At 51.8% G+C, this 22,376-nt stretch overlaps 1 protein-coding gene across 1 annotated transcript in view; it reads right to left on the bottom strand.

The window, feature by feature from the left end:
* Positions 1-21,921, bottom strand: part of PARD6G (par-6 family cell polarity regulator gamma) — a 54,600-nt gene extending 32,679 nt beyond the window's left edge. The window contains exons 1-2 of the mRNA XM_033087800.1: positions 21,722-21,921; positions 4,121-4,343 (exon numbers count right to left, since the gene is read on the bottom strand). Coding sequence (XP_032943691.1) covers positions 4,121-4,343; positions 21,722-21,793 — 295 coding nt within the window. The 5' untranslated portion in view covers positions 21,794-21,921. The remainder of the gene's footprint in view (positions 1-4,120; positions 4,344-21,721) is intronic.
* Positions 21,922-22,376: the final 455 nt, after the last annotated feature.

Consider the following 22,376-nt stretch of genomic DNA (forward strand, 5'->3'; position numbering starts at 1 on the left):
TCCATGGACACTAAATTTCTGAGCACTGAACCATGGCTCCTGGAGAGACACAGGGTTAGCTTTCTGCGAGCCTCTGCTTACATGTTCATCACCCACGAAGACATAACCTTGTACCACGTGTGCTTCTGGCTAAAGACAATCAATTCTTTAGTACATGTTATTGATTCATTAACATTGACTCACAGCCAAGAGCATTCTTCTGTGTAATGACATGCATCTTGTGCTCAGGAAAACTCGACAGTACTCCAGCCCTGTGCTTGGGGGTCCGTTTAAACAGTGAAATCAGAAAAGAAAAGCACAGAATTCTGGGAAGATGGTGAAGCAGGAAGCACCAGGAATCTCTCCCTCCACCTGGACAACACATGCAGGGGTTGGATTTGTCTGATATAACTATTTTGGAACTCTGGAGTCTGTTGAAGACTTTCAATGTCCAGGGGAAGAACTGGACAGTAATCTTAGTCAATTCTGGTCAGTTTCAGCTTTTACCACAGTAGCAGCTACCTGCCCCCTCACCCAGCTGTGGAAGGCAGCCATGCACGTGTCCTGGAGCAGCTTGCAGGAACGGGGTGCAAAAAGGACCCCGTTCTCCAAGTATCAGGGACCTATGCTGTGATTACTGCACACTGCTTCTGATCACAAAGGTGCAAAGAAGCAGGAGGCCACATATACAAAAACAACCTGTCCCTGAAAAAGACTTAATGGCAGATATATCAACAAAGACTTTAAAACAATGGTCCAAAGGTGCACAAAGAACTAAAGGACGTTGTGGAGAAAGTCAAGAACACATTTGAACAAAATGGAAATATCAGTAAAGAGACAGAAAACCTAAAAAGAAATCGAAAAGAAATTCTGGAGCTGAAAACTACAATCACAGAAATGAAAATTTCACTACAGGGATTCAAACAGATTTGAGCAGGCTGAAGAAAGAATGAGTGAACTTGAAGATAGGACAATCATCAAAGCTGAGGGATAGAAAGTAAAAGATTGAAAACGAAACAAACAGAGCTTCAGGGATCCGTGGAAAATCAAGAGGAACAACACATGAATTGTGGGAGTCCCAAAAGGAGAAGAGAGAGAAACATGGGCAGAGAGACTGAGGAATATGGCTCAAAACATTTGAAAACTGAAGACATGAATATAAAACCCAAGAAGCCCAACAAATTCCAAGTGTGATGAACTCAAAGAGACCCACACTGAGATACATTATAACCAAACTTTCGAAAGACAAAGACAAAGTTAGAATCTTGCAAGCAGCGAGAGAGAAGCAATTCGTCACATACAAGGGATCCTTGGTAAAACTGCCCATTTCTCATCAGACACTTAGGAGGCCAGAAGGCAGTGGGCCACACAGTCAAAATGTGAAAAGAAAAAGCTGTCAGCCGTGAATCCTACATCCAGCAAAACTGTCCCTCAAAAGTAGGTGAGAAATCAGACATTCCCAGATAGACAAAAGCTGAGGAGTCTGTACCACTGGACCTGCCCTCCAAGAGATGCTCAAGGTGTCCTGTAGGTGACATGAGAGGACTTAGACAGTAACCGGAAGCCGACTGGAGAAATAAAGATCTCAGTAAAGGCAAATACCCGGGCAATTACAAAAGCCGGTATTACGGTAACAGTGGTTTGGAACTGCACTTTTTGTCCTAAGCATGATTTAAGAAATTAGCAAATTTAAAGAAACAATTATTATTCTCAAATCTAGAATAACTGTAACTTTGGTTTGTACTGTGTTTCCCCGAAAATAAGACCTAGCTGGACAATCAGTTCTAATGAGTCTTTTGGAGCAAAAATTAATATAAGACCTAGAATTATTTTACTAAAATATAAGACCCGGTCTTACATAAGACCGGGTCTTATATTAATTTGTATCCCAAAAGACGCATTAGAGCTGATTGTCTGGCCAGGTCATATTTTCGGGGAAACAGGGTATTTAAGCCTGAAAACACCCCGATGAAGGCGCTGCTCTCCCATTTCATAGATGAGAACATGGGGCTCATTGCTCATGGAGCCAATGAGAAGGTGCTGGAGGGAAGGTCTGAACTTAGGTCTCCCAAGCTCCTAGCTGTCATGTGACAGAGAAAGGCAGAGGCTGGAAGCGACAGGCTCACGCTGAAAACAAGAGGGTGAGGAACAGTCAGCCAGGTCGCTGAACTTCGGGATTCTTCCTAGATGGCACAGGAAGGAAGGGACGTCACTAAGTCACTAGAGAGGGCAGGGTGCAGGGCCTTGCTGGAAAGGGCCGCGTGGTCTGAGCTGTCCATGGGGAGCTAACGTAGTCCCCCTTGCAAACACACAAACCTGGAGCTTCCTGCGTCCCCTCAGATTCAGTGACTCCACAGCACAGGGAGGGTGCCAAGTGTCACCAGTACGGCCTCTCCAAGGGCAAAGAGCACCTTCTGTCGTGCCCCACACGCAGTGGAGACTGCTTCCCTACAGCACAGGTGACGAGGCCCCGACGAGCAGACACTGTGAGCTGGGGTAGCTAGGGCAGAGCTGCAGACGCAGGATTGGGACAAGGCAGCCCTGAGAGCGATTAATAAATGTAAAGGACATCGGGCAGAGGGGACTCGAGCTCACTGGGGCCAGGCCCTCCCGAGAAGGAGGCGAGTGAACACATGCCCACGTGATGGGAGAACGGGGGACACGGGAAGCTACAGCGCAGGCAGGGGAGGGTCCTGACGCCTCTGTGAGGAAGTCACAGCTGTGTCAATGTCTCGGTGGCATTGGCAGAACAGCTGGGCTCAGCTGGCATGGCAGAGGCAAAGCTCTCTGATCTTGTGCCAGAGAACAGTCTAAAGCGAGGTCGGGGACCAGCCGTTACCTCTCTGCACTTTCCCTGCCATCAGCACAAACAAGAGGACAGCAGTGGCCAGCACGCAGAGCGCTGACCACTGGCCAGACCACCTGGGCGCCCTGTGGAAACTGTTCAGTCGCCTCACGGGGACTTGCCAGGTGAGTGGGTGATGGACAGCGGGCCCGGCCTCCACGCACTTCCCAGGCTGGGCCTGTCTCTCACGTTCCTGAGGGCCTTGCACCTGGACGTCATTGCAGCTATTTCTAGTCCCTGCTCAGGCTGTCCCTCCGCAAAGCCACCCTGCTCGCCCAGAGAGGCTGAGACCTTTTTCCCTCTTCCCAGCAGTGAGTAAGGTACTGTGACTGCTGCTGTGCAGTGTCCCCACGGCCACTGTGCTCCTGGAGGGCCAGCGGGGGCAGGAGAGACAGTCATAACCATGTCAATCAAAATACCATTTTCTGAACATCAAGCTTCACCTCGATGGTTCTTTCCTTCAGTACAGCTGACCCTTGAACAACATGGGTTTGAACGTGTATGTGGACTCACTTCAATAAACACCTGTGTGTTTCTGATCCACGGTTGGGAGTCCGTGGATGTGGGGAGCAACTATGTACTGATATCGCCACTGGATGTGGGGACTTGAGCACCCGGATTTGGGTACCTGTTGGTGGTCCTGGAACCCACTCCCGTGGGTGCCCAGGGACAACTTAAGTTTTTGGGGAGTCAAGCTACACATGGATTTTTGACTGTGTCGGGGGGGTCAGCACCTGTAACCCCCCTGTTGTTCAAGGGTTAACTGTGTTATTTTGAAACGTGAAGGATTTCCAAATTTGGAGATGAGAAAACGAGTCTCGAATGCGGCTCTGAGCAGCTCGGGGCCCCAGTCTGCCACGACAGCAGGGCACCCCTCCCTTTCGGTCAGGAACCTTCTTTGTCACTTGTTCTCACGTAAGATGACGCTGCTGCTACTGAGAGCGCCCTGGACGCCAGAGCCAACGTCAACCACAGGAAGAATGTAAAGCTCACATGTTTTTCCGAGCATGAGAAGACAGTGCAAAACCTACTGGCATTTTTGGGTTACTGAATTAACCTGCTTGTAGTTAAAATACTGAAAGGATCAATATGTATTTCTCTTCAGTACTGAAAAATCACAAGTCAACACTGTCTAAGTGGAAAATCAGGGAGGTATTTGTAAGCCCTCCTGAGAGGTCCATGCTGATCAAACAAATGTTCCCGTCTCTACCCTCATCACAGGCGACACCAGAACCGTGCGGCTCTGCTGGCAAAACCGCAGACGCGGGCACTGAGCGCGAGCCCCTCGGTAGGTACCTCGTTTCTGGATGAAGACCCTGAGCAGGGGGCTTGCGCTCGACACGGCCTTGCAGAAATTGTCATCGTTGTTGATGGGCAGCAGGTCACCATGCACGTCCGCGTAGCCGATGGTCACCTCGGTGCTGGCGATGTGATGGGTGTGCACGACCAGCTGGTAGAAGTCTTCGAACTTCCCCGGCTTCTGTCGGTCTAAGGAGAACCTTCGGAACTCAGCCCCAAACTGCAACGCAAGACATGGGGTGAGTGAGCAGCGGGCCGGCCACCAGAGACAAAGTGTGTCCTGAGCCCACACGGCCTAGGACACAGCAGCGACCAGCGTCCCTGTTGTCACGGAGCTTACGCCAGCGCACAGGGACCAGCAGTGAGAGCACAGCTCACTCAGCACGTCCTGAGGTCAGCACAGTTCATGGGGAGCAAGGTCACAGGCAATTGTAAGCACCTGCTGAGGGCCCTCGGGCAGATGTCCAAAGCACCCTGAGGCACGTCAGATCCCTATAGACAGGATACCAGCAAGGACATCAGAACTTCCGACTTTTCGTGGAGGGCAAGGGAAGTGCTGGAACAATTTTACTGTGTTTCCCCAAAAAAAAGACCAGGTCTTATCCTAATTTTTGCTCCAAAAGATGCATTAGTGCTTATGTTCAGGGGATGTCATCCTGAAAAAATCATGCTATGGCTTATTTTCTGGTTAGGTCTTATTTTTGGAGAAACACGGTAAGCAAGGAAGAAACTTGATATGATTTGCATTTAAAAAGGACCAAGTAGTGGCACTTCAAAAGGATCAATGTGCAAGCAAAGCACACAAAGCCCAAAGGAACCTGCAAACAGGGAACTTCACGGATGTCAGGGAGACCAGACCTTGGGCTCTGAACTGCCCCAAACACAGAGCTGGGCTCTCCAAAAACGCAGTGCACTCTTCCTGCTTTGGGGAACGCTCAGCCCTGGCCCAGATGCACACGGAGTTCCCTCCAGAGCCCTAGGCCTCCTGTGACGAGTGGACCCTTGGTCACCTCCCACGGGCTGAGCTGTCCGGGGACCAAGAACACAGCCGGTTTGTCTGGCTCAGGACCCACTGTTGTTTCCCCACCTGGCAACGTGGACCTTACTCACCAGGCAGGACAGATGCTGTGCTTGTCAGTGGAACTAAAAACAATTCTATTGGTTCCAAAATACACAAAAATGAAATGCTTAATGTTTACACATATCTAGTCACTATATCATCTGCACATTATGCCACTCAGTCAGGGGCAAGTCAACTCAAACCAGGCTGGCGTGGCCCTCAGCTCGGGCAGGCAGCCGAGCTCTGAGTTCTGGAATCGGCAGCCCAGGAGTTTGCATCTTTGACGAATCCCCAGGAGAAGCTGATGCTGTGGGCCTGGGGACCGCACAAACCGAACCCCCGGTTTCAGGGAATTCGTCTCCAGACCTCACCTTTCACAGACCTCTGAGAACCAGCCCGCTGCCCCTTTTCAAAAGCAAAAGAAACAAAGTCCTCACCCTCCCTGCAATGCCCCGGGCACATAACCTAGGACAAGGCAAAATACTGCTTTGGGAAAAGCCACTTAGACGGCTCCCCACAGCTCCTGAAGCCTGCCTGCCGCTAAGGGGAGAGGGCGTGCGCGCGCTACACATCAGAGCCCCCTATGATTTCAGATAAGCAGCATTTTCCTTCTCGGCGTTCATCACAAACGTGCACCACTGGCTGGCCCACACGACTGCAGAACTTTTCAAGACACAAGAGATCAAGCCTACAAACGAGTTGAGTGTGACTATTTTCAGATTCAGTTATCCAGTCACATCATGTATGTTAATTTCAATGACAGTCAACTGTCTCCTTTCCTGTGTCATGTATCTAATAAGTGGTACCTCGGTTTTCCAACGTAATCCATTCCGAAAGACCTTCAAGTTCTGAAACGTTCAAAAACAGCCGACAGCTAAGCCTCAGGATCTTGCACTCAGCAGAAGCTGTGTGACATTTTCGACTTCCGAGGCGTGTTAGAAAACCAAAGCATTTACTTCCAGGTTTATGGCGTTCGTAAACCGAAATGTGCGTCAACAGAGACGTTCAAAAACCATGGTACTACTGTACATGCTCATTCCCACAGCAATTTGTTTTTAATCAGCATGTGCCTTCTGCACTACAACTAAAGAGTTTAACCAAGCATAATAAAACTAGCAAGTGTTTCTGACTTTAAATACACTTCATAGTTGAATATTCCCCCAAACAGGCACAACGCACTCATTTTCATATGAGGGACACAGGCCCCTCCGCTCTTCCTCACACGTCTGCTAGGTCTGTGCCACATCCTGCAACCTCGGTAACGACCAACGGCGATCACTAAATAAGTCAGATCTGCGATATTCTCGTCACAACTGCATTTGCCATTTGATCTAAGATGCACCTCAATTTGTTTCTCAGTTCTTTTCATAATTTTCCTGAAAATACGCCTTACCATGTTAATTTTTCAAGTTTTTTTTTAAATGTAAGTTCAGTTGGCATACACTCTCATATTGGTTACATTAGTTTGAGGCATGCAAGGTAGTGATTGGAAATGAAAACAAATTCAGACTTTTTCCTGACACATAGCACTTCTAATTTGCTTGATAATGAGGTCGGCTTTGTCTGACAAGCCATGTAGGGAACATGCCTGATGAGCTCCAAAGCTTGTAGCAAGGTGTGAAATATGATATGCTACAAGCATTTTTCCTAATTTTTTTTTTTTGTACCAAAATATGCACAACATAAAATTTACCATCTCAACCATTCCTTTAAACTTTTTTTTTCATATACAGTTGACATTTAACATTATATTTAGTTTCAGGTATATGGTGTGGTGGTTAGACGTTTATGCAACTTGTGCGTGATTCCCCACCACCCTGACTAGTCTAGGCTCCATCTGACAGCACACAGTTATTACAGTATTATTGACTATATTCCCTGTGATGTATTTCACATCCCCATCACTACTGTGTAGCAACCAATTTGTGCTTCTTAATGCCTTCATCTTTTTCACCCAACCCCCCCAGCCCCCTCCCACCCGGCAACCATCAGTTTGTTCTCTGTATTTATGAGTTTGTTTCTGTTTTGTTTGTTCATTTATTTTGTTTTTTAGATTCCACATATAAGAGAGATCATATGTATTTGTCTTTCTCATTCTGACTTATTTCACTCAGTATAATACCCTCTATGTAGATGCATCCATGTTATCACAAATGGTAACATTCCTTTTTTTTTAATGGTCAAGTAATATTCCATTGTGTGTGTGTGTGTGTGTGTGTGTTGTGTGTGTCTGTCTGTGTGTACACAATTTCTTTATCCATTTGTCTATCAATGGACGACACTTAGGTTGCTTCCATATCTTGGCTACTGCATATGAAACATCCTTTCTCTCTTGTTATAGCCTTTGTTTTAAAGTCTATTATGCCTGGTACGTGTTTCCATTTTCATATTTCCAGAGTTGTCACATCATATTATTTAAAATGTCATCAAAAAGGATAAAAATACCTAGGAATAAATGTAACAAAAGAAGTGAGAACATTTGTACACTGAAAACTACAGAGTACAGAACATTGTTGAAAAATGAAAGGCAACCTAAATGGTGTGAGTGCATTTGCGGACATCTGAGCAGGATAAACCAAAACAGAACAGCCTTTCATTCACGAAGTAAGCCTGTCAAAATATTGGCCATCTCACTCTTCGTTTCTAATATACTAACTAGAGTTATCTAGTAAGTCCCCTTTTCCAAGTACTTTCCTCCAAGTTACCAGCAGATGTCTTCAGGGAATAGATAGGACCAGGAAAGGTCCTATCCAAGACCTGAAAACCAGGAAAGGTCTTTGATGTTCATGGATGGGAAGACTTAATATTGTGAAGATAGAATGCTCCCCAGCTTGATCACAGATTCAAGTCAACCCCAATTAAAATCCTAGCTGTCATTTTTGCAGTAATTTGCATGCTGTTCCTAAAATTTTTACAGAAATGCAAGGGATCCCCAAAATTCAGAAGATGCTTGAAAAAGAAGAACAGAGTTGGAGGACTCACACTTTTCAATTTAAAAACTTACGGTGTAGTGCTGGCATAAATAGACATGCAATCACTAGATTAGAATTGGGAGTCCAGGGCCGGCCCGGTGGCTCAGGCAGTTAGAGCTCCATGCTCCTAACTCCGAAGGCTGCCGGTTCGATCCCCACATGGGCCAGTGTGCTCTCAACCACAAGGTTGCCGGTTCAACACCTCGAGTTCTGCAAGTGATGGTGGGCTGCGCCCCCTGCAACTAGAAACGGCAACTGGACCTGGAGCTGAGCTGTGCCCTCCACAACTAAGACTGAAAGAACAACAACTTGACTTTGAAAAAAGGCCTGGAAGTACACACTGTTCCCCAATAAAGTCCTATCCCCCTTCCCCAATAAAATCTTAAAAAAAAAAAAAAAAAGAATTGGGAGTCCATAAAAGATTTTTTATAAGAATGCCTGGAAAATTCAATTGTGGAAAAGAACAAGTCTTCTTAACAACTGGTGCTGGCTTGATACCTACATGCAAAACAATGAAGTTGGATTCCTACCTCCTTTCATAAACAAAACATGGTGAATCCTTATGACTACATATTATTTGGCAGGAACAAGGAATGAAGCAGTGATACATGCCACGACCAAGATGAATCGTGAAAACGTCTCGCTGAGTGAAAGAGACTCGACACAAAAGACCGCATGTTGTGTGACTCTATTTTTATGAAATGTACAGAGCAGGCAAATCCACAGAGAAAGGAGAGTAGTGGTTGTCAGGGGCGGGGGTAGGAAGGCCTGAAGAATGAGTGCTAATGGGTACAGGGTCTCCTTTTGGGGTGAAGGAAATCTCCATAATTAGACCATGGCCATGACCACACAACTTGTGAAGGTACTAAAAACTACCGAGTTTATACTCCAAAGGGATGATTTTTATTTTATGTCAGAGCTCATAGAGGTATTTTTTTGTCCATTTTTCACCTTAAAGAATAATTTTTTGAAATTGCCAATTGAAGGCTGATTGAAGGCCATCATCAGCAACACGGGAACGAACTCCAGCAGGGGGGCAGGTAGGCGGAGGGGCTGCTGTGTCTCCAGGCAGACCAGTACCCCGAGGACTGAAGGACTTGGGAAGGCCCCTCATTACTGCTGGGCCTTGCAGAGGACAAACAGGAAGTGACAGTCGTCCTATCTGGCAGGGCAAGCTTTTCCAGTTCAAATTGGTCCCACAGTGTTGACGGGTAAGGAGGGCAGAGGGCAGGCGCTCCGAGCACGGTACAAGGTGCCTTCTCTCACACTCCTATCTCCTCCCTGACCCCAAAGTGCAAAAGGGCCTCCGTCCCTCTGGTCCAAGTCTGGAACTAAAACTTCACATGACTATTTCTGAGGCCCAAGGCTGTAGCAATAGAAACCTGTGTTCATCATTCAATGTCATGTGACGCCAGGAATAATTCATTACCATGATCACTTCTTATTTCCAGGTTAAAAATACTAAGGATGTAAACTTTTCTTTTCCTTGCTACCTCAGGAGGTCTCTCTCCACTTACCCATATGTTCAAGCAAATCCACTTTGGAAAGGTTTGGTCTGTGAACACGTCAGTTCGACCCACTGTCTTCACGTCCACGACCACCTCCAAGCTGCCCTGCTGGACTTGTGGACTCAGACAGGGCACACCTGTCCAGGGCCGGGGAGCTCCTGGATTTCAGGCTGGAAATAGCCTCGTGCCCCACCAGCACATGACACTGCTGCCACTCCTAGCCAGCACGAAGGTCCATCTTCCATTTGAAAAATGGTCCCCAGGTTTCCTCTTAAACTCACTCACATACAAATGATAAAACGGCAGACACATGTGTGGTGATTAATATGCAGACGTGCCCAGTGCCAGGCGCTAGGAGGCTGCAGGGCCACTTCTGAGTTAGCCGACGCAGCCGCCATCATCCTGTCCCACTAACATCAAAGAGGAGAGGAGGGAAATCATAAATAGTATTTTCTTGTTACTTATGTCCTTTCACTGTTGTCTTTGGAACTAGGGAGGGCCCTGAGGGCCTGAACCCCTTGTGATGCCCCTTGATGACCTAAAAGTGGGTTGGGAACACCAACCAATCACTGTTTCTATCACCCGAGGAAAAGGCGAGAACTAAACGCTCACACGTGGTTGTATTTCTTACAGCTACTTGGGGACAGAAGACACACACACATCATTTGTAATCTTAAACCTCTTGGGAGAGATGAATTTTCCTCTTCATGAAGGTATGCAGCCAAAACTAAAACCAACAGGTAAAATCACTCGCAGTCAACTTTGCAACAGTGTCTGACACAAGTGCCCTCAGCTCACCTCCTTCTTCACACTGATTTTCATAGAAAAACGGAATCAAAACGGAGGAGCAAAGACCTCCAACTTTGAGTTTATATCCTCCTCTGTCACTTCCTCGAATTACTCTGGTGTTTTCAAAAAAGCATTCTTTCTTCTGCACACAAACCAAGGTCAGAAAAGCTGAGCACATGTGTCTGTGGACACAGCCTGGAGAAACCCGGAGGATTCATGATAGAAAAAAAAGAAACTAGGAAGAAAAACAAGGTCTAGTGTTTGGAATGACACTTACGGGCCATCTGGAGCTCCGAGCTCACCTGTCCTGGGGCCGTTTCAGTCCCACCTAGGCCAGCTCTTTCTGGTTTGAGTGGGAATAGAACCGCACAGCTCGAAATTCAAAAGCTTTTCAGTTAAGACCCCCAGCGCCCTCCCCACAGGAACTCGTGCTGCACACGAAACTACAGATGTGAGCTGTGTACATCTCTGTACATCCACTTTTCTACACGACCAGTAGCATGCTGTCCTCGCCGCTCTGCTCTGCGTTTTTCACTGATCTGCTGTTTTTTGAAAACATCCTTTTGCTGGATGCTCTTGTTCCTGGGGGGAAGGTGTCTTGAACTCACAGATGCTCTAAACTTGAGAAAGGTTAAGTCACCCCGCTCCTGGTGACTCACCAGGCAAGGGCACGGGAGCCAGGCACTAAGGAAGAGCCTTTACCAGTTAAAATCTGCTTAGTAAGTGGGTCATTCTACGACATCTCCCCAACCCCAAGAAGCCGCACTACCCTTTGAGCAGCTGCCACAGCTCACGGCTGGACCGGCCAGTCAGAGCAGCCTGCTGGCTCCCTGGTATACAGCAAGCACTCAAATCTTCATTGAATTAACCACTTAAATTTCTGTTCACCAGTTTCAAATAGAACTCTATAATTTAAATAGATTAGCATTGGCTGACAGTCACAAAACAGGAAGTCAGGAGACGTGAGCATGGCGTCAGGGACCGGCACCTGCCTGTACCTCTCTGCTCTGCATACATCTGCCTGGCTCTGTCAATCTGAAGTAAATGCCACGTGTCAGCACGAAAGTGAAGATGTTTTCACAGGCACAACCAAGAAGGCAGTATTTCAGTGAATCTTTGTGAACAGAAGAGTAAACGGGCGACCTGGGGATCTTTAAGCTTATAAACTACACTGTCCGCAGGAAGCCAGCAGGGCACTGGCTGTGACTTCATTTCATACATCACCGCTCCACCGTAAGTGCCAGTTTGAAAGACACAAAGGCTCACATGGTCTCAACGAATCTCAGTGGCTACCTGAAGGTGCTGGGAGTTTTCTTGGAAAAACAAAAAAAAAGGTTATTTCCAAATGACTTTCCCAAGAAGGAAGTGTAATCATCTGAGACACCAAGAACGACCAAAGCACCATTACACTTGTACAAAAGTGTCGTGTTAAGTGACATGTGTCTCCTTACTTGAACTCATTTCTCCACACTGCCAAGAAGGAACCTACTGAACATATGCTTTCCGACACTGGCCTTTGCTGGCCTTTACGGTTGTAAAAGAAAAGTGTGATCTTCATGTCACCCCCACTGACCTTGGCATGCAGGAGGCACTCTAAAGACGTTTGCTGAAGGAATGGTGAGTGCAAGGTATGACCCTGCTCTCATTCCTGCTCACATTTTACCGAACCAGCACTATTCTACACACTGGGCAACTGAGTTAACAAAACAGAAAATTGCTTGTCCTCAGTACGCAGAGCCTAGTGTGGAAGACACAGTGAGCGGTAACGGCTCCGAGTACCGTATCATACAGGAAGAAGGTGGTAAGTGCCCGGGGAAGGGGAAGGGCAGGGCCACCTGGGTCTCCTCACTCGTCCTGGATGGTGGCCTCCGCACTACTGCTCTGGGGCGTAGGGGACTGGCCTGTTACCTCACCTGCAGCCGCGGGCCCTGAGGTTTCAGGAAACCACCTGCCAAACGGCCACACAGCTGGTCCTGACTCCCCACAGAATTCCTGGGGTTGCAGTATTTTATTTAAAAAGTCCTCAGGGCTAGAGTCCTCCCAGCTGTCCTGAAACTGCCCTAATCTCGAGGGGCCAAGGAGGGTGCCGGACACTCAATCTTCCTGTTTCGACACCCACCGACTGCTCCCTGGCACGGCCTGGGCACTGGATTCCTGGGGTCGCATCCCTGTTGTCAAACGCTGTGCTTATCTCGGATAAAACGTGCTCCCGAGGGGCGTTCAGGGGCCCGCGAAGCCCTCCACACACTGACGCCCCGGGAACTGAAGTCTGTCTCACAACGCAGGCCTGAAGTGACGCTCACTCGTGACTCTCGAGCCCTAGCTGCCGGGAGGACAGCCTGGGGCTCGCCACCCGGAGCGCCACCCCTAAGCGCCGGCCCGCCCCCACCAAGGCCGAGCCCCAACAGAGGCTCCCGCCCACGGGGTGACTGTGTGCGGCCCCAGCTCCAGTCTGTCAGGTGAGAGCAACCGTAGTAGGTCATCAGAAGCACAGGCATTCCCATGGAAAATGTTCATCAAAATATTTACAACAGTGGAAAATGGAAACAGTAAAAGCTCACCAAACATACAGGGCTCATTCCCGGGGTGAAATATGATGAAGCCAACAGAGCTAATGCCTCAGGAAGCCTGTACAGGACAGGAAGTGAAAGCTGTATCTGGGACACGGAGCTGAATCTACAGTGTGATTCCCAACTCGGTCGACAAATGCTTGGGTGCAGCAGAGCAGTCCAGGGAGGCGCCGGGCGGGAGGCAGGGGCGTCTGGGGCTGGGCCCAGGCTCTGTTCCACGGGCCCAGCTCCCTACCCAGCAATCACGCTATGGGCGGGTTTTCAGGATTCATTCATTCCACAAAATTTTACAGGCAGGGCCATGCGCTAGTTTGGGTGTCTTCATGGGGCTGAGGTTTGAAAGCCCGATGGTGAACAGCAATCATACGTGCAAATGTGCAGTTACGAACGGAGAGATGGCAGGACACAGGCAGGATTCTAAGGACAGACAGAGGGTGGGAGCAGTTCCCCCACAGCAGCGCCGAGGGCGATGGCCACACTAGCAGGACCTCGCTGTACCTCCGGGTCATCAGGTGCTACAGTGATGGATGGTTCTGTGGGCTGTTAGCTCTGATGTTTCTCTCTTCCTGGATCACAAGAGTCAGATGAAGAGGACCCTACCTCTCACTGGGGTGGGTCACATGGCCCTCTCTGAACAAATCACTGCAGAGAATGGACTCCCTTGAGACCATCAGAGCCCTGCAACCTCAAGCAGGGTCGGGGCTTCTGTCAGAAAGGGGGATGGATCCAATAAGAAAAGATGTAAGAAGCGTGCACTTGTAGGTCAACACCAGCACCTCGGGACGGCTTGGGGACAGGGCCAAGGAACATGTATGCACACGCACACCACAGAGAAAAATGTAGAACGACCTCCCTTTAGGGGACGATCAGGAAGCACAGGCTGCCACCCAACAAGGCACCTGCATCTGTCGGAGCGTGGGACCCTGTCATGGGATGACTTCCGGGCTGACACGTTGGGACAATTTAACATCAGGTCACAGACCTGTGAGTCAGACAGGGTGGGGCTCACAGCAGGGTTGGCCCCTTCCTGTGCCCATCCACCCACCTCGAGGCAGAGTGATGATGGCACAGCCGTAAGCAGCTGCAGAACTGCTCCACGTCCTGCAAGCCCCACGTCCTGCAAGAGGCTGCCTGGTCCACCGCCTATGGTCACCTCTGTGGGCATGCATGTGATCTGCACGCAGAGACCCAGCACTGCAGGGGTGGGGGGAAGGCTGAGCGTGGAGGGCACAGGTTTGGGAGCATGGCCTGTGGCCTCTTGCAGTGTGGGAGAGGCACGACCAGCAGCAGGCTTTGCGTGCTGCTCTGTAACCCCAACAGAAGCAACCAGAGGTGGCACCGTTACCACTTTAGAGAACAGGAGCCTGAGACCTCATAGGATCCAATAAGCTGCCACAGCAAAGGCTAGTAAGGGAAACTGAGGCTAACAGAGGAGGGACTCCTATAAAACCCAAAGAGCTGCAACGGTGGGGCAAGAGTTCCAACTGGGAGGTCAGGGGCAGGGACACACCACGGGGGAAGGGACAGCTGACAGCATGGGCAGAGAGGCCATTGGCCAGGGGTAGGGGTGCAGTGTGAGCCAGAGCTGGGCCACCCCAGCAGCTAGAGGTAAAGTGCTGTGACAGGAGGCTGCCTTCAAGGGACAGTCCTGAAGCACAAACCCACTCAGACAGAGGTACCTGGAGTGGCCGGGGTTGTGTGTGTGTGTGTGGGGGGCGTTGCGTACGAAGGTGGAGGGAGTCATGACGAGACTTCAGAGCACATCTGGAGCAGGTAGGTGCTGTCTGTCCCAGGAGGTGCGATCCAGGGACCATGGGGATGAGATGGAACAGGTGGAAGACCGAGGGTCTGAGACCTGGCTGTGCCATTTACAGCTGGAACCCTGGGCAGGAGAGTGGACAGCCTGCTCACGCGCCAGGCCGCCTCTCCAGTCCAGGCGTGAGGTGTCTGCAGCACCAAGCACGGCTGGCAGAAGCCTGGCTTGAAACTGATGCTCCCAGCAACGAAGCCATGACACGTCACTGAGACAGACGAGAGGTCATACCACCTGCATCTGCTCCATGAGATGGGAGCTAAGGGCAGCTGCTCCCACCATGGTCCACACAGCGGCTGTGTGCTCAGAAACACACACAGCCCATCCACTGTCAAGGGCTAGGTGCTGAGGGCCACCTAGGCTGAGAACAGCTCCGCTGACAAGCAGTGTGGCCACGTCCCTGCAAAACTGCTCCCAGCTTGGGAAGGGGGTGGATGGGACAGGTGACACTGAGCTCACAGGGAGCAGCGGGTGCGGCTTGCCCAGCACACGTGTCACACAAAAGCACTCCTTGGACAACGTGTGTGCAGACACAGAGCCTCTGTGCCAGCAGATGACGGGAGCACGTTCGTGTGCGGCTGGGACCTGCATCCTTCTCAGGCCTGCACCTGTGGGCTGCTGGTGGGCCCCAGAAGAGCTCAGGCCAGGGCCCAAGTGCCACCTCCTACACCATGTGACAGACCCCCTACCGGCAGAGTTTTGTTTTGTCCCATAGCAACACCCCGTTATCGGTCCAGAACAGCGAGGGAAGTGAGGTCAGGACTTGTGGGTGGGGCGCTATGGAAAACAGGATGCTGACGTAACTCCAGTCCCCCAAACTCTCCCACACAGCTCACCACCTGGACGACCCTCAGTTCTCTCTCCCACAGCCCTTGCTGGGTACCTGTGGGCCCTTCCACAACTAACAGGACATGTCCCCAAAAGAGACTCGAGGGGGAGCATCTGGACCCATCAGTACTCCATGTCCTGCCTCAGCACCAAAGGCATAGAGAGCTCTGTGGCCTGGTCTGACCGACGAGCGTCACGGTGTGACGGTCTCTCAGCAGGACTCCGCTGCACAGTGACCCTCAGGACTCCGCTGCACAGTGACCCTCAACCTGCTCAGGTGTGCACAGGTGTGAGCTGTGGGTGACACAGGCCAACTCCCAGGCTGCACGCGTCTCCACAGCCACCACGCCTGAGGCTGCTGGGGGCAGGGGTCTCCACTCCACCTGGGAAACTCGGGCACTTTTGAAAGGGAAGATTGCCCACCGTCATCAGTCCCGCAACCTGTCAGTCAGCACCAGGCCCACGCTTCCACCTTCCTCGTTGCCTGGCCCACCAGCCACCAGTAGGGCCCACAGCAGCTGGTGTGGACTGAAGGAAAGCCAAGCACAGAAGGAGAGCAGCGATTCAGACCACAGCATCGAATGCCTGTGAGAGCCCTTTGCACGTCAGCGGTGGGGACCTTACATTCTGTGAGGCCAAGAGTCTCTTCCTGATTCGTTTTGATTTATTAACCAACAAATGTGGTCACTTCCTGAGCGAACCTTCACTGGACCATGTGTTTTAAGGTGGAGACGCTGTCGGTCTTTCCACTTTGCAGCCCAGCACGAGGCCCAGGTCTGGTGCGTAGAACTTGCTGAGCAAGAGAATAAAGGGCTGGGTGGTAGAGCCGCCATTCAGAGCGCAGAAGACGTGCCTTAAGGCCGTGCAGCAAGACGGTGGCAGACGCAGACGGCCGGGCTCTCACCATTCCACGCAGCGTGGGCTGGGGACTCCATGGCTGTCTGGGGAGGCGCGGTCGAGGCTGCAGATGGTTTGTGGAGAGGCCTGGATCCACACTGCCTTGGGTGGCTTAGTGAGACGCATCTCTTGTGGAATGGGACTGACCCCAGAACCCGTATCATGGGGCTGTGACACGGATTAATGAACTATACCTATACTCACAATGTATTTAGAACAGTGCCTGGCATATAAATACGTATGTTGGAGTGGGTAGATAAATAAATTTTAAGAAATACTTGTGAACCATCTCTACACCCAGGGACAGCCTCAGAGGAGGGCTACAGGGTGTCTGTTGGGGCTAAAAGGGGCATAGCAGCTCCCACCTTGCCCCAGGCTGCCAGTAGAAATCTGCCAAAAGGAAGTGGGGAGCCAGTCAACATGTCAACAGCCAACGGGACACAGGTGACTCCCAGACCCCTCAGGACACCTGACCACCTGTCGTGGGTGCTTCTGTCATCAATCCCAGCCCCTTCCTGCTTCCCCTAAAGATCCAGGAGGTCCTTCATGGGAAAGGGTCAGGATACTCTCCCTTTTTGCTCCTTCTGGACGCGATTCATAAATGTTCGAGTTTCTGACACCCTGATAGTTGCATCTTCCAATTCCTGACAGTCCTTCCCTTCCCTAAAATTGGGAGACCCTGAGATACCATGGGTCCCAGGAAAGGGCTGGAACCCCTGGCTAGCTGGGATGCCCCCAGGAAGGTGCACAGGTCTTTCTGCTGCTCACAGGCCAGGGAGGTTGCCAGCAACCCCTGCAGTGCCCACATGACACCCCCACCTGGTCCCTGAGTGGTCTCCTAGGGTACAACTTCCCAAATATAGTCACCGAACCTGTTTGAACACAGACACGCACAGATACAAGAAAACCGGGACCTTAAAAGGGTGTAGCTGACACACACAGGTGAGTCAAACTGTGTCAGGCAGTTCTCAACCCGCCCACGGAAGGCAAGGGCGCAGCCACCCCACCTGACAGAGGGCGTGTCCAGGCAGCCAGCAGCCTCAGCCAGAGACAAGACTTGGGACGGGGGACACACGGACTTACCAGCACCTGCACCGACTGGACAAGCAGCTCCGTGAATGCAGAAGAAACAAGAACACAAACAGAAGGATGGGGGCAAGGAAGAAACAGACATGAAAACGTTCAATTCACCTAGACACGAGTACAAATCAAGGGACACTTGATTTGCGTTTCACTGATCTGATTGGGAAAGAAGCGGAAAACTAGTGCTGGAGGGAGGTGAGAGATGGGGGCACAGGTGCGGGATGGGGCGTACAAACCAGGAGGAGAGATTTTCTGTAAGAAGATTCAGTCACGTGTATTCCAAGCCTGAAAAACACGCATACTGTTCACCCAGTAATTTCACGTCTAGGAATGTGTGCTAAAGACGTCAGAGCTCTGCACTGCATTAATAGAATCGGTATTCTTTATATACTTTGTATATTTATATAAAGAGTTAAATATAATGATGTTACTCACAGCATTGTTTATTATAGAGAAAATTGGAAATAACCCAAATGGGATATTGGTTAAATTCATTACGGTTTACACGTAAGATGGAATACTATGTAGTCATTTTAAAAATATGTTTTCTAAAAATATTTACAACAGAAGAAAACTACACTGTTTGCACTACACTGTTGAGTTGAAGGGGGAATGAGGGCCACAGAATAACACGCCTACTATATCTGACCCTGTTTCTGTAAAACAAAGACGAGAGCATGAAAAGGGTGCAGAGGACACGGGGCGGCCCTGCACAGTGGCTCACCTTTGGACAGGAGAATTACCTCCCTTTGCTCCTGAAATGGTTTCTAATACTTCTCCAAAGGACAATGTATTTGTTTAGAATCCAAACAAGCCTCCAATGTTATTTAAACAAAGCAGCAAAACCTACATTAAAACCTTCTATTAGTGCTATTCTCCCCCAAACACAATAGCCACAAACCCTGTGAGTGTAAACACGGTCCTGGGTCCCTGCTCTGAAAAATAATCCTGTGCCAGCACTGTGACAAGAGCCCTAAGATGAGGGAAACATAGAAACAGGGTCAGAGGACAGAGGAAGCTGGCCTGGGGAAGGCATGGGTGGGCTTTGCAGGAGAGGGTCGGCAGGACGGGAAAACTCTTAGACAAAGCATTTTGGGGTCAGCAAGGGACCGTGGATGAGACCTGTGTGGGACTGAACCCCCGGCCTGAAGCAGAGGGCGGGTCCGGGTGGAGCACACTGCTGAGATGAGAGGACTGCGTCCCTGTAGCTTTCAGGCCGCGCAGACGCTGGTGAGGTTGACCAGCCACTCATGTAGCTAAAGGCCGGCCAAATTCTCAGGGGCAATGTGTCACTTTCTATCTTCTCCTTAAATGACAAGTCGTCCCTAGTTATTCCACCCCTGCAGACCCTCCCCCAGCACTGGCTTTCCTTCCACCCTCTGGTGGGCCAAGACTGGCTCCCTTTGGTCTGAAACACGCTCCCCAGACATCTGCACAGCCCCTCCCTCCTACTGCAGGTCTCCCGGAGCAGAGGCTGAAGTCAAAGTAAATGGGGAAATGGTGGCCCTAATGTCAGAATTGGGATCGCAGCAAGTAAGGCAGAAACGTTTGGGGAAGTGTAAGAAGTGACATGATGGCAGAGAGAAACTAGGTCAAGATAATGTCCCCAAGGCTTTTTTGGAACTGACCAGCTGTCAGATGGCTGACACCAAACATTCTGGGAGAATCAGAGGTGATTTTCAGACCCACTGCTCTGAAATGCAGCAGAGCCCTGAGCCACCTGTAGCGGACACACACAGGTGAGTCACTTCTATGACTGTAGGTGCTGCACACTTTCACACCCATCATCCCATCTGGTCTTGGGAGGGAGCAGAACAGATAGATGCCCATTTCACAGATGAATAACCGAGGCTCGGAAAAGCTAAATGAAAAGTTGCCTGAAAGCTCACAAGGGTAGGGGTAGCAGAACCATCTGGACTCAGCCCCCTAGCACCATTTCCCTACATGCAAACCAATGTGTTATGGAGCTACACTTAGGTTAAACAAACACATCATTGTTGTAAAGTTTTGCATCCTGTATTTTGACAACAGAAGTAAAGGATCCCTGCAGAGATGGACTGCATGGGAGCAAATATTAGCTATTACAGGTTTCCAGGGAAGGGTGTTACCAAGGGAAGAGCCATGTGGACCCTCTGGATAGCTACTAAGGCAAGCCCATCCTCCAAAAGGGGCAGGGGCTGTAGAACCAAGCAGCCTAGCAAGCCCGGGACGGTGTGGCCCTTGCAGGGGTGGTCCCAAATTCAACTAAAACTCTGGCTCAGCTACTCAACCTCCAGGGGAGCATTCACAGCAAATGAACTTGATGCCAGGATCAGGGCGTCCTGAGACACCCCACTGGGCCACCAGCACACCGACAGCCCCCAGACCCCAAGGAGAGGCAAAGACAGGCTTACTCTCCAGCCCCCAGCGGCCTGCATGGGGCCATCCGTCCAGAGCTGCCCGATAAGGCCTGGGAGGGGCGTCTCCTCCATCTTTACCCCTGGAGTTGTGTGTCTGGTCAGGCAGCTGCACTGCAGCGGGAATGTGGCTACAACAACTGAGCGCATGCTGGAATCAGGTGGCCACTGTGACAGAAGCGCTCGTCTCTCAACAGTGCTGGTGGTTGCAGGAATGTGCATGCGACAAAAGTGGTGACCTCAGCACATGCCAACACGTCCACTAAGGTCCTGGGTCTGACACTGATGTCACCTTTGAGGAGTCTCTCTATTTTTTCCCACAACTGTCTGGGAATGTATGATCTTGAAATTTGTAAAAAGTGTAAAAGTTAGTCACCGCACGTGCTCAGTGGCTATTGTAGTGGACAAGGAGCTCTAAAAAGCCACATTCCCACAGAGCTAAAGAAACAGACAATTATTTAGGACTCCCACTCATGCCTGGCGGTTCTTCTCCCACACGACTCAGCAGGCCCATGTGATTTGGGGGGTGGGGCACTCCCGGGCTAAAGCGGGGGCGAGGGTCACAGAATTAGCACTGGGGGAACGGTGTGACCGTACTAGAAACTAGGGGTTCATAAAAAATCCGTGAGAGTGAAGATAAGAATGAAATCCTGCAACTCACTGCAGCTTCGATCCCCCGCCCGACACTGACACACACATACACACATACATATACACACACACACACACACACACACACACACACCCGGCGGATGCCTTGGAAGTCCTACAGCAGAGGCCCCCTACCCCACCCCCCACCCCGCCTTGCCGGAAAGGGCAGCGCAGGTACGGGGGCCGCTGCACTCATCTCCCCAGAGACACATCAGGGTACATACACCGTCTCCGCGCCTCCAGGATGCGCGCAGGTGGGATCAGAGCCCACCCTCCGGCCCCGCCCTCCCAGCACTTCGGCTGCTCCGCCTTGTTTTACCGCGAGCAGGGGGCGCAGAGAGAAAGGGAGGGCCGGCTCCAAGCAGCAGTCAGCCGAAGGCCCGAAGGGCCCCCCTCTCCAGGACCCAAACAACTGCAGCTTTTTATCTACCCGTGGGGTACCCCACAGAGACCCCTGCAGACAAAAGCGTCTGGGGCGAAGGAGCCGCCCCCGCAAAGAGCAGAAGCGCCAGATCCTATCAGCCAGTCACCCAAACGCGCACAGCTGCCCGCAAGTTCGGGCACGCTCGGGCCGGGCGCCGGCAGCGGGAGGAGCCGTCGGCCCAGCGCGCCCGGGGAGGCTGGGCCTGGGGCGCGCCGGGGGCCGGCTGCGGTCTTCCCCTCGCGGGTTCCGACGCTTCTCCGCAGGGGAGGCAACGCGGTCAGAGCCCTCCCCCGTCCCGGGCCCCCGAAGCCCCGCCACCGTGCGGCTTGCCGGGCGCTTCCCGCTCGTGGAACAAAAGAGCTGCTCCCGCTGAGGGTCCGAAACCCGCGCGGCCAGGCCGATGGCTCTGGCCCTCCGGGTGCCTTGGCCTCACCAGGTTGCGGGCTTTGTGTCCGCAGAGGGGCGGGAAAGACGTCCGGACCCTGCATCTCCCAGATGGCGCCCGCGCGCCTAACTTGTCGCGGACGCCGGTCGCCCCCGCACCGCCCCGAGCCCCGCGGGGCGCCCATTCATTCGCAGGGGGCGCAGACCGCCAGCCCCGGCTCACCTTGCTCTTGACTTCCACCGCGCTGCAGTCGTAGAAGCGCAGGGTCTGAGACTTGTGGAAACTCCGGTTCATGGTTCCGGCCCCGCTCACCCCGTCTTTGCCCTCGCCCCCCGCTCTAGGGACTGCAGAAAGACGCTGGGGGCGGCGCCCCCCGCCGCGGCCTCGGCCCCGGCCCGCGCTCCCCGGCCGCGGGGCTGCTCGGAGTGCGGCGGCCCGAGCTGGGCTGGCCGCGCGCCTCGGGGACTTCAGCGGCCGCGCGCGAGAGGAGCGGGGGACGCCGGCGCGCGCCGCCCCGAGAAGCCGCCGCCAATCCCCGCCCTGCGCACCGAGCACCCGCCCCCAGAGGACCCGCCCCGCGCCTCAAGGATCCGCCCCACGAGTACCTGCCCTCGAGCACCCGCAACACGAGCCCCAAGGACCGGCGCCTAGGAACCCCTCTCCCGGCGCCCCGAGGACCCTCCTCCAAACCCCGCCCCGCGCCCCGAGGACTCTCCCCCTTGTGCCCGCCCCGCAACCCCGAGGATCCGCCCCTTCTGCGCCGCGCCCCAAGGACGCGCTCCGCCCCGCCTCCGAGGACCCGCCCCCAGGCTGCCGCCAGTGGTAGGTGCGCGCTGTTGTCGGTGCAATCCTGAGCCTGGAAAACAAGCATCGCCCA

This window comes from Rhinolophus ferrumequinum, chromosome 19 (genome assembly GCF_004115265.2).
Source record: "Rhinolophus ferrumequinum isolate MPI-CBG mRhiFer1 chromosome 19, mRhiFer1_v1.p, whole genome shotgun sequence".
In the NCBI taxonomy this organism is placed as follows: domain Eukaryota; kingdom Metazoa; phylum Chordata; class Mammalia; order Chiroptera; family Rhinolophidae; genus Rhinolophus; species Rhinolophus ferrumequinum.